General features: G+C 43.5%; 1 protein-coding gene across 1 annotated transcript; it reads right to left on the bottom strand.

Moving 5' to 3' along the window:
* Positions 1-346: 346 nt before the first annotated feature.
* Positions 347-7,092, bottom strand: LOC139649497 (peripherin-2-like). Its single transcript, XM_071525913.1, has 3 exons — positions 6,512-7,092; positions 4,850-5,096; positions 347-544 (listed from the first exon to the last, which is right to left on the bottom strand). Exons 1-3 carry the CDS (start codon positions 7,090-7,092, stop codon positions 347-349), a joined length of 1,026 nt encoding a protein of 341 aa, XP_071382014.1.
* Between the last annotated feature and the right edge of the window lie 4,580 nt (positions 7,093-11,672).

Here is an 11,672-nt window from a genome sequence, read left to right as displayed (position 1 = left end):
TCCACCTTTTTAAAAATAGACTCTGTTTAACATATTTACAGAATTCTTATGGAAAAAATATAGACATTCACATTAAGTTTTCACTGGAGTTAATTTACTTGTTCACTTTTTAAACAAGTGTGAATGTGTGTTGAAGTGTGTGTGTGTGTGTGTGTGTGTGTGTGTGTGTGTGTGAGAAGATGTGTGCTTTAGCCTGTGCTTTTACATTTTATGATCACATATGTGTGTGTTGTTGGATTTGGAGAAGAACTCTCTCCTCTCACTCCTTTCCCTGTTCTCCATGAGAACCGGCGGGGGGTGGGGGGGTGGGGGGGAGAGACCTCAGTCCTCTGGGAGGGGGCGGGGCTCAGGTGGCCGGCTCCTCCCCCCCCTCCTCCACCTGGTTGGCCTTTCCCAGCGTCTTCAGTTTGGCCAGAAGGTCAGAGAACGTCTCCTTCACTCCTTTCTCCAGCAGCCAGCCTTCGCTCTCACACTCTGGGTTCTCCGGGTCCGACATCGTCTCCAGAGCCGTGGTGAGGTACTTCAGCCCGGCCATGTCTACTGCCTGGAACACAGTGTTAATATGGCGTGAGGTACTTCAGCCCGGCCATGTCTACTGCCTGGAACACAGTGTTAATATGGCGTGAGGTACTTCAGCCCGGCCATGTCTACTGCCTGGAACACAGTGTTAATATGGCGTGAGGTACTTCAGCCCGGCCATGTCTACTGCCTGGAACACAGTGTTAATATGGCGTGAGGTACTTCAGCCCGGCCATGTCTACTGCCTGGACAACAGACACACAGTTGAAATGCTCTTAACGTTGATAGTTGAATGATTAGTAGAACTACTTATTACTATTATTATTAGTAGTAGCAGAGTACACACTCCAGGTCGTATAGTGTACTTCAGTTTTGGTCACTGGTTACCACTGACCTGACTGAGAATGTGGAATAGACAAAAAAATCAGTCAACCCATCGGGTTTTAAGATTCTGAGGCTAGAGAAATCAACTGTGGTATGCTGCAGGGAAGCGTCCGAGGTCCTTTGTTATTTCTGTTATATATTAATGACATAAAATCTGTTTGCAAATGTAATCTTTTTCTCTATGCGGACGACTCAGCTTTATTGGTTTCCCACAAGGACAAGAACATTGTTGAGAGCCAGTTAAGTGAGGAATTGAAAAACATCAGTGATTGGCTGTCTGAAAATAAATTGTTTTTGCACCTTGGGAAAACTGAATCTATATTATCTGGTTCAAATATAAGGTTGAGTAGGTCCTCGGAGCTCAGTATTACAGTGGCAGACACTCGGATTGCAGCCAAAACGTGTGTTAAATACTTAGGCTGTGAGTTGGATAGATCCTTGAGTGGAGAGATCATAGGACAAAGAGTTATTACCAAGGTAAACCAGAAAGTTAAATTTCTGGCGCATAAGGCCCTTTTTCTTGGATAAGGAAACCCTGAAAGTGTCAGCATCAGTTGTAATTCAGCCTCACTTTGACTCTACCTGGACCACATGGTACAGTAGCGCCCCCAAGGGGATTAAAACTAAACTTCAAACAGCTCAAAATAAACTAGTCAGGGTATTGAACCTTAGTCCCATGACTCACGTTGGCCCTTCTGACTTTAAGGAATTTAAATGGTTGACGGTAGAAAATAGAGTAAGGCAGCTGAAATTGAGACTAACACATAAGATCCTGCAAGGTAACGGGCCAAGGTGTTTTAAAAATTATTTTCTGCTGGTTAGAGACTCTCATGGCTGTTGAACCAGAGGCAGGGCCACAGATATTCTGTTCTGGCAGAAGACCTTTCTGTCCATGGCAGTGGTGGATCTTTGTCTGCCTTGAAAGAGGACCACAACGGAAATAAGTTATCTTTTAACTTTATTATGTTATCCTCGCCATTTTTTAAAATGAATATGTATTTGTCGCAGTGTGTGACATTTTATATATATTTGTTTTTGATATGTCAAATAAATCAAATCAAAATCAAATCAAAAAAATTCGATAACATTAAACTTTAATGATGTTGGGAAATTGAGTTGTTGGGCAGTAAACACTATGAGCTAAGCTATGGCGTCGCGTTCAGGTGTCGCCTGGTGGCTCCCGGACGGGAGACGGGAGCTTTGTGGTTTGTTGCATTCTGTCTAGAAGAAAGACGGAAGGAACCGTGTTTCCGTTCTGTGGAACAGAACAGGAACAACGGAGCGGACAGTGATTTGGACTGGAAACGGCTGTTAGATGAGAAGAAGAGCCAATTTGTCTATCACTATTGAAAAGGAGAAGATACAGCAAAGAAAATAACATAAAATCAAGAATACAGCAAATGTGGATATCTAAACTTGAAGAAACCAGCGGTAAAACGTATCAGGTATCAGGTAAAGTATCAGGTTGCATGTAGATCTAAGTGAATTAGAGCAGGATGTTGTTTTTAAATCGGTATCTGGTCCTGATCCAACCGCCACCTGTCATCACCATTCAGGTTAAACTTGTTGTTTTGACCCAGATACCAACCTGGTTTTCACTCTCAGGAACTATTGGTCGTCACGGCAGCCACATCCTGGGTCTTCCCAGAATGCAGCCTGTTGCTGCGATGGCCAGATTAACCCTAGAATAGTTCCTGATCCTCTGTTAGCCTGAGCACCGCTCTGCAGCTTAACACGCTGCCACCTCCACCCCGAGGCCACTACTACTACTGAGGCACATAGAATAGAATAGAATAGAATAGAATAGAAGAGGCAAAAGTAACACTTGGAGCTCTAAGCCAAGACAATAACGGCCTTTTAAATTTCTAGCTTTTAGTGTCCCTTACTTTATATGTGCTTTTTAAAGTTAAGTTCCCAAACCAAACAGTGATGTTGAATAGAAGGATGCTTTCCACCAGATGAACATAAACCGCTTCTAAAACTTCCTTCACTTCAGTTTCCTAACTAAAAATAATCTTTGATTTGGTTTCTGACAGATGTACTCAGTGCTGTTTGGTCCAATAGTGAGTGGCAGGAGGGATCAGTACTGTTGAGAATGGGTTCCACAGCACTGGAGTGAGAATCTGCTCAGGAACCTGCTGTCACTGACATATAAAACAAGCCAACCAGAGCCATGTCATCTGCATACTGGAGCATCCAGCAGTGAAGTAACAGGGAAGTAACAGGGAAGTAACGGTGAAGTAACAGTGAAGTAACAGTGAAGTAACAGGGAAGTAACGGTGAAGTAACGGTGAAGTAATAGGGAAGTAACGGTGAAGTAACAGTGAAGTAACAGTGAAGTAATAGGGAAGTAACGGTGAAGTAACGGTGAAGTAATAGGGAAGTAACAGGGAAGTAACGGTGAAGTAACGTTGAAGTAACGGTGAAGTAATAGGGAAGTAACAGGGAAGTAACGGTGAAGTAACGGTGAAGTAACGGTGAAGTAACAGGGAAGTAACGGTGAAGTAACAGGGAAGTAACAGTGAACAGTGAAGTAACAGTGAAGTAACGGTGAAGTAACAGGGAAGTAACAGTGAACAGTGAAGTAACAGTGAAGTAACGGTGAACAGTGAAGTAACAGTGAAGCAACAGTGAACAGTGAAGTAACAGTGAAGCAACAGTGAAGTAACGGTGAAGTAACAGTGCTGTCCTTCAGTCTCAGTTCATTTCTGTACACAGATCAGCTGTTTGGTGATTTTCTCTCATTGTCTGCTGTTTATAGTTTGGTTGACATTTGTATTAATATGACACTAATATGAACATAAACTACATTAAAAGGAAAGATCAACAACTGTTTCAGGCTCTGCCATCCGTTCAATCCCTATTGATCCATCTGTCTTCTACTATCAGAAGATAACAGGATCTGATTATTAACCAGAGAGAGAGACTGGATCACCACTCAGGGTTAAAACCAGATTCTGTTCCTGGGTGAATTCACTCAGATATACAGTATGGCTTGTATTCCCCAGTTATATAGAGCCTGAGGCTGGACCTGCTTAATGTTGACCGGGAAGTAAAGCTGCAGCAGGAGAGAGTGAGACAGAGAGAGAGTGAGACAGAGAGAGAGTGAGACAGCTGCTGGGGTGAGACGGGGAGAGTTGGCCTGAAGACAGCCTGGTGATGTGAAGCTGCTGCTGCAGTGAGTCTATCTGCTTCTATCTGGTTTCCATTAGACTACTGGTTCACTGAAATACCAGTTTAAAACTCCCACAGCACAATCAAAAGGTTGAACTGTTAAATTCCATGCTGTTGCTTTAATATTGTCTTATATGCAGAATTTATAGTTAGTGTGTAAAGGTTTTTTTTTCCAGTTTTAGAATTTAATTTGAACTTGATTGACAGCTGTCGTCCTTTACCTTCCTCTCTGTTGGACTCTCCCTCAGCGCTACAAGCCCTAAATCTAATCTCTCACTAATCAATTATTCTGTTAACCTGGTGCGTTTCAGGTCACTTCAGTTGATTTACCGCAGGTCTGGTGTGATTATCTTCCTCTAAATCGGAAGATTAAGAACAGCCAACTTATCCTGCATTCACGTCATACAACAAGTGGCAACCACCAAAGATTCCTGTGTTTTAAGCTAGCAAGTTTAAAACAGTGGGAAACAAGAGTCAGAATTAGCTGTGATCCTTCAGTGTGATTAGTGCGATTCTGCAAGTTGTGTTCCTACATTTGGTTTTGATTCAGTCGATGTTTTAGAGCAAAATTTGGTTTATCAGCATAAATATTAATTATATTGTTATTATATTGTTAGCGATTGAGGTAAAGATAATATTTATGGATTCATTTGAATATAATTTTTTGTGACCCATGGTCCGGTGCGACTGTAAATGAACACGGTTAAGGACCAGTTGAGGATGGAGATCTGTCTTCCCATCATGCTCTGCTCCCCAGGCTCGCGTCTCTTACCTCCAGGACGATGGTCACGATGATCAGAGCTCCGATGGTGTTCATGATGCCTCCGTAGTAGGACACCAGGGCCTTGCGGCAGCCCTGGGTCCAGATGTTGAGCTCCTCGTTGCGGTGGTCGTAGTCGTAGTGGGCGGAGTTGTTGGTGAGGTGGTGCTGGATGCAGGGCCGCGGGGAGCCGGGGTTACAGCAGCTGAACGGGACGCTGTCCATCAGGAACTTCCCCTCCACGTTACTCAGGACGCGACTGCAGGAAACACACAGGTTACAGTCAGATGGATTCAATTGGTCTTTCTGCCTGCTCCCTCTACAGGGAGGTCAGAGGTCAGGGTCAGGGTCAGGGTCAGGGTCAGGGTCAGGGTCAGGCACACTGCCTCACTTGGTGTCACAGGGGATTGACAATGTGACCTTCCGGTTACAGGGCGGTTTCTGTAACTGATTTCCCTGCTGTCCAGTGTGTCACTGCTGTAAGTGATGTCAGTGCTGTTACACTGTCAGCAGCCTGGAACCTGATCTGTGAGGGGAAGGATCTGTTAGATCTGTTTTCTGTTAGATCTGTTAGATCTATTAGATCTCATACGGCTCATAAGGTCACATTCAGTATGTGATGGTCATTCATGCTGCTGGATGAGGGATCATGAGAAATATTCTCTTGATGCCAATCATCTGAGAGAGAGTAATATCTTTTAAGTGCATTAACATGCAAACACGCCATCTATACATGCAAACACGCCATTTATACATGCAAACACGCCATCTATACACGCAAACACGACATCTATACACGCAAACACGACATCTATACACGCAAACACGACATCTATACACACAAACACGCCATCTATACACGCAAACACGCTCGTGTCTCCTGCAGCGTCAGACTGCTCCTCTGTCAGTCTGATGCTGAACTCAGTGTGAATTCAGTCACTATCACTTTCTGTGTTGTTTGTTAGTTTGGACTGAGCTGAGTCTTAACTGAAACCTTGTCACATTAGGAGGCCGGTAAGCTGTAGAGAGGTGGAAATGAGATCTTGGCAGATTAAGGACTTATGAGAAGCTGGCACATCGACCTGAGTTCACTCGCTCTCTATGGAGAACTGTCTCCTTAATACCTGCTCATTTATCCTGCACTGACCTCTTTTTAAAACACCCTTCACCCCTCTGGATCTCTGAAACTTCAGATTTTAGTGTGTGCTTTGCTGTAACTTGTTACCTTAAACACCTCTGACTGATAAAATGTTCCTGCAGTCAGCCATATGTTGGTGATTTAATATAGGCTTGTTCCTTCTGGAAGCTCATAGGAAGCTTAGAGATTATCTCTGTTTGCTCTTCATGATCTCAAGAGCCAAATATCATCCAGGATTGAAAGACACAAGCATGTTGATTAAACTCTACTGTCTTACTGTCCTTCCTCCTGTCTCTGGTATAAAGAATTCTGTTAGTAGTATACTATATATTCTGTATGTACTGAGTGGCAGTGTAATCAATCCATCAGTCCACGTGTGTGTGCAGTAGTTCCCTCTCTCAGTACTCTGTCAGTACCTTAGTTTCATCTCTCACTTCTTACTGTCAGTACTTTATTACATCTCTGAATACTCAGTCTGTACCTTGTTATTTCTCAGTACTCACAGTCTGTACCTTATTTAATTTGTCTGTACTCACTCTTTGACCTCGCTGTTGCTCATGTCCAGGTAGCGGTTACTGATCCACTGGACCTCGAACCAGTCCCTGAAGTCGTTGTTGCCGCAGCAGCGGAACTCGATCTGGGTCATGTCCAGCGTTCTCTTCATGAAGCATCGTCCGGGCGTGTCCGTGTCTTTGTAGAACTTGATGCCGTTCTTCAGGCCCTCGGCCAGCGTCAGGTAGAGGGCGAACTGCATCAGGAAGCAGAGCAGCGCCGTTACCAGCAGCAACACGTTGAAGCCGCAGCAGAACAGCAGGTAAGGTTTCAGCATCGGCTTCCACTTGGGGAACTTGGTGGGGTCCAGAGAGTCGTGGCACACCTTGCCGCCAAAGGCATTGACCCCGCAGGCGATCATGCCCACGAGGATCAGCAGGTTGGGCACAAAATGGCTCTCATTGTTGTCCATCATCTCGCTTCTCTTCCGTAGCTCGATCTTGAAGAAGATCCCGAGGCTGAAGATCAGGATCCCAACCATCACTGAGACCCAGTAAAGCAGCCAAAGGCCCTGGGCCAGCTTCACCCGTTTGGGCAGGTCAAACTTCACTGGCATGAACGCCATTTTTTCCTCGTAATACAGTCAAAAGACGAAACTAAATTTGAACAAAACCAAAAGTTCAAATATTGGAGGAAAAGTGTTTTCCTTTCCTTTAGTAAATGTTAGGCAGTTTGAGAATCCAGTGGAGAGTTTCAGAAGGTGAGTTTTAATCCGTTCCAGAAGGAAGCTGCAGAACGTGAGTTGGCTAGAATTCCTCGATTCATACCCATACTGACCAGCCGCAGGTCAGGACAGTCCATACTGCTGGGGGGGCAGAGGAGTCTGCCACCAAATAATAGAAAATATTCACATAAAATCCCTCAGAACAGGCTGGGCCAGCAGTATGGCTCCTTCAGAAAGATATTTTTCCTGCAAAAGGAAGCAGCCAGGCGTGAATGTGAGCGAACGAGCCTCCGTGCTGCAGTACGTCATCCTAAACCCACTAATCAACCCTGATCCCATTTACAGCAGATGAGCCCCAGGCTCTAATCCTCTGTCTTACCAGCTAATTGGTTTGCTGCTTAAGCATCAGCTTCCTCTGTGACTCGCTGCTTTCTCAGGCCTTCAGTCCCTTCAGGTTCTACATCCTTAAGAGCTCAGTCACAGCGGACAAGATTGGACGTGTAGAAAGTAAAAGTGCCAGTATCCCAGTGATCGACCAGTATCCCAGTGATCAACCAGTATCCCAGTGATCATCCAGTATCCCAGTGATCATCCAGTATCCCAGTGATCAACCAGTATCCCAGTGATCATCCAGTATCCCAGTGATCATCCAGTATCCCAGTGATCATCCAGTATCCCAGTGATCAACCAGTATCCCAGTGATCAACCAGTATCCCAGTCAAAGTGATGTGTCACATCACAGCCAAGCTAAAGTTGCACTGGTCACTGTGATCTTTCCTCTTTCCTTCAGGTCATAAACATGGAGGCCATGTTGTTATTAGCTGTGGTGTAGATTGGGACTAAGGTTAGGGCCAACTGTAGCTAGCATACATCCTGCTTCACACTGAGGCTGCCAGGCCCTGCAGTGTGGAGGAGGTGAAACTCTGGAACATTTATCAGGAAGCCCTGCTCTGACTTCAGACTCAGGAACAGCAGAACTTGGTAAAAACTCAAACAGTGCTAGATATTGATCTAACCTCTGGTCACAAGCTTTGGGTAGAGACTGAAATAATGAGATTGCAGATACAAAGCGGCTATGATGAGGTTTCTCCTCAGGGTGACATGAGGTTTCTCATGTCAGGTAAGGATGCCCTCCCTACTTCTCTTTGGAGGTGTACCAGGGACTACATCTCCCAGCATGCCTGGGGGCGCCTGGTTCCCCCAGGAGGAGCTGGAGGAAGCTGCTGCTCTGCTGCAACCAAAACCCAAACTGATCTGACCTGGATAAACAGCTAGAAGATGGATGGATGGATGGATGGATGGACATTAATTTGTATTCTGGTTTAGCATTATCAAACCACTGTGAAAACTATGATTGATTGGTATGTTGATTGACAAGGTGATTATTTGAATGAAGAAAATGGTGCATGCAGTTTTGTTGCAACCTACAAATCCACAGTTATCACTGCTTATCTACAATTAGGCACAAGTTTGTTCAATATTATGACTGTATATTATGGAAAAATAACTTCTTGAGAATGAGAAAGTCACAATTTGATCTTCCCATCACAGTTTCAGAAACAAGAAGCTTCAGCAGCTGAGCAGCAGGATCTTAAGCCTCGGTGCAGCGCTGACCTGCAGCTGAACCCTGCAGCAGCAGAACGAGGCGTGAGGCGGTTCAGGATCACAGGAACACTCTCAGATCAGTGGAACCGCTTTCTCAGTCAGAAGCTGCTAAATATTCTCTAAGCCAGGCTGAAGTCTGAAGAGACAACATGAATCATTTTAACTCTCCATGAACTGATTATTAATGTTCATGTGTTAATATTGTTCTTTGTCCTTTCAGTTTCACTAGCTGGTTAATAAATCAGTCAGACTCTGTTTGGTCTGACAGCGACCTCAGAATGATCCAGAACCAGACCCAGGCCCAGATCCAGATCCAGATCCAGATCCAGATCCAGATCCAGATCCAGATCCAGATCTTGATCCAGTTCTGTAGAACCTCAAACCCTGATGTTCTCTCCAGGTCCTGCTGCTCAGCTGACCAATCACAGAGCTCGTCCCCAGCCTGTTGCCGGGCAGAATTTAGGGTTTTACATTAGATCAGATTAGCTGAGATGAGATTATCTGAAACGTTAACGATCCCTTTAGGGAAAGTAGGTTATGAATGAGGCATAAAGCTGAAATAATACAACAGACAGATACGTAACATGTTAAAGTACTTCATATGTGTAATATAGTGTACGTTTTTAAGTCACCTTTCTTCATGGCTTAGTCCACTTTGGGACCAAAGCCAGCATGTTTCAGCTAACGCTCCTTCATCAGGTACAGAAACAAATGCCAGTAAACTTCACAGAAATAGAGCGTGTTGGTTCTCTACATGTGTTCTCCTGCACATGTAGAGCGTGTTGGTTCTCTACATGTGTTCTCCTGCACATGTAGAGCGTGTTGGTTCTCTACATGTGTTCTCCTGCACATGTAGAGCGTGTTGGTTCTCTACATGTGTTCTCCTGCACATGTAGAGCGTGTTGGTTCTCTACATGTGTTCTCCTGCACATGTAGAGCGTGTTGGTTCTCTACATGTGTTCTCCTGCACATGTAGAGCGTGTTGGTTCTCTACATGTGTTCTCCTGCACATGTAGAGCGTGTTGGTTCTCTACATGTGTTCTCCTGCACATGTAGAGCGTGTTGGTTCTCTACTGCAGCTCGCTGAGACTGGAGGATCAAAGCTTCTTCAGTTTTACACATCAGACCAACACAGATTCTTTACAGTTTTTTACAGTCACTTTGTCTCTAACTTCAGAAGCTTGTGGTCATTTTTCTAAACTCTAGACACAAAACTCAGACGGTCATCTCTTGTGCCACAGGCTGTCCAGTGTTCAGAACATTGCATTGTGCTTTCATATCTTTAAAGAAAACTTTCACTTCAGAATCATTGGTTCAAATAACTCATTTATCATGAAATACCACAGGAACATTAATTTAGATCACACACACACAAGATACCGATAGTTTCACTGTTTAGTTGTTCGTACAATCATTAAATATTGTAGTACACAATATGTGATACATGTTTCATTATGGTACTACACATAAATACATCACTGTAAAAGGACTAGTAGAGAGAATACTACAGACAGTGGAATCACTGAACAAAATCTGAAATTTACAGATTTGATGAAATACAATAAAATCACAACATAGGATTCTGTGAATCAAAGCAAAAATAATTAGCTACAAAAAAGAAAAAAAACTACAGTACTGTAAAACATCACCTGGCTTACTGTAAAAACAAATCAAAGGATTGATTACTGTACTTCTATATTTCCATCAGCCCTGTCTGGTGGATTTGGCCTCAGGTTCTGGTGGATTTGGCCTCAGGTTCTCATCACATCACAGTGGAGGTTTTCAGCCAAACATCTGGGGAAGAATCTTCTGAAATGTGAAAACATGGTCTGGAAAAGTGGAACATGGACCATAGAAACAGTCTGATAAAGAATGATGATGAAATATTACATCCATAGATAATGTAGTCCAGCTGGTTCATGTTCCACAGTAACTGGTGTCAGTGGATCTCGTTCTCCTGAAACTTTCATGATCTAAACATGGAATATTGTTCCTCAGTTTCCATAAAACTGCATTAAGAGAAATGCAACAGTCACTTCTCATTCTGAGCAGCTGTATCAGCTGATAGTTCAGATCATTGTGATGAAATGAACAGACAGTCATCTCAGATGTAATGTGTGAATTTCATTTTGAAATGGTAACACTTTGATGTTAAGTTGTGTCATTTTGAACAGCTGATTTTAGTTCAATGAACAAATGATCTGAGGTTTATGTGGATTGTATCCAAGCAACTGGAAGAAGTGTTAGAGTTTAGAGAAATGTGCATTTTGATCATCGGTTGTGAGTTTTGAGTCTAGAGTTTTGAAAAATGACATCAAGGTTCTGAAGTTAGAGCCAAAGTGATTGTAAAAAACTGTAAATATTGTAGTACAAAATATGTGATACATGTTTCATTATGGTACTACACGTAAATTGCTGCATTTCTGATTCATTCTTGTTACATATACTTTAGTACAGTCAATAAAGTGAAAAGGTGTTATTCTTATTATATAAAGAAATACTGATTTATATGAAAAATCATTCAAACTTCAAAGATAAAAGTTCATCATGTATGTGCTGCTCCCTGTCAGTGTGTTTCAGCTCAGTGTGTTGTGAGTGACAGCGTCTGCTCTCTGAGGCAGAGCTGCTGCAGTGTTCTGCTGAACGAGCTTATTGAGACTTTATGAAGAGTTTTGGTGCTTTGAGTTTTGGAGGAGAGATGAACTGTTTGGCCAAGATGCATGCTGGGAATGCAGACTGGATGAAGAGGTTAGAAAAAGTGGCTTCAGTATTGACCCATGCTGTTAGCAACTGAAAACAACTGTAACATGCAGCAGCCAGACCAGCTGATGATGATGATGATGGTGATGGTGATGGTGAGCAGAGGAAGAGCAGGA

This window comes from Centroberyx affinis, unplaced genomic scaffold (genome assembly GCF_046629955.1).
Source record: "Centroberyx affinis isolate AG114_WGS23_722 - 3 ecotype Tasmania unplaced genomic scaffold, CSIRO-AGI_Caff_v1 ptg001364l_1, whole genome shotgun sequence".
Taxonomy (NCBI): domain Eukaryota; kingdom Metazoa; phylum Chordata; class Actinopteri; order Beryciformes; family Berycidae; genus Centroberyx; species Centroberyx affinis.
This window is presented reverse-complemented; position numbering and strand designations above follow the sequence as displayed.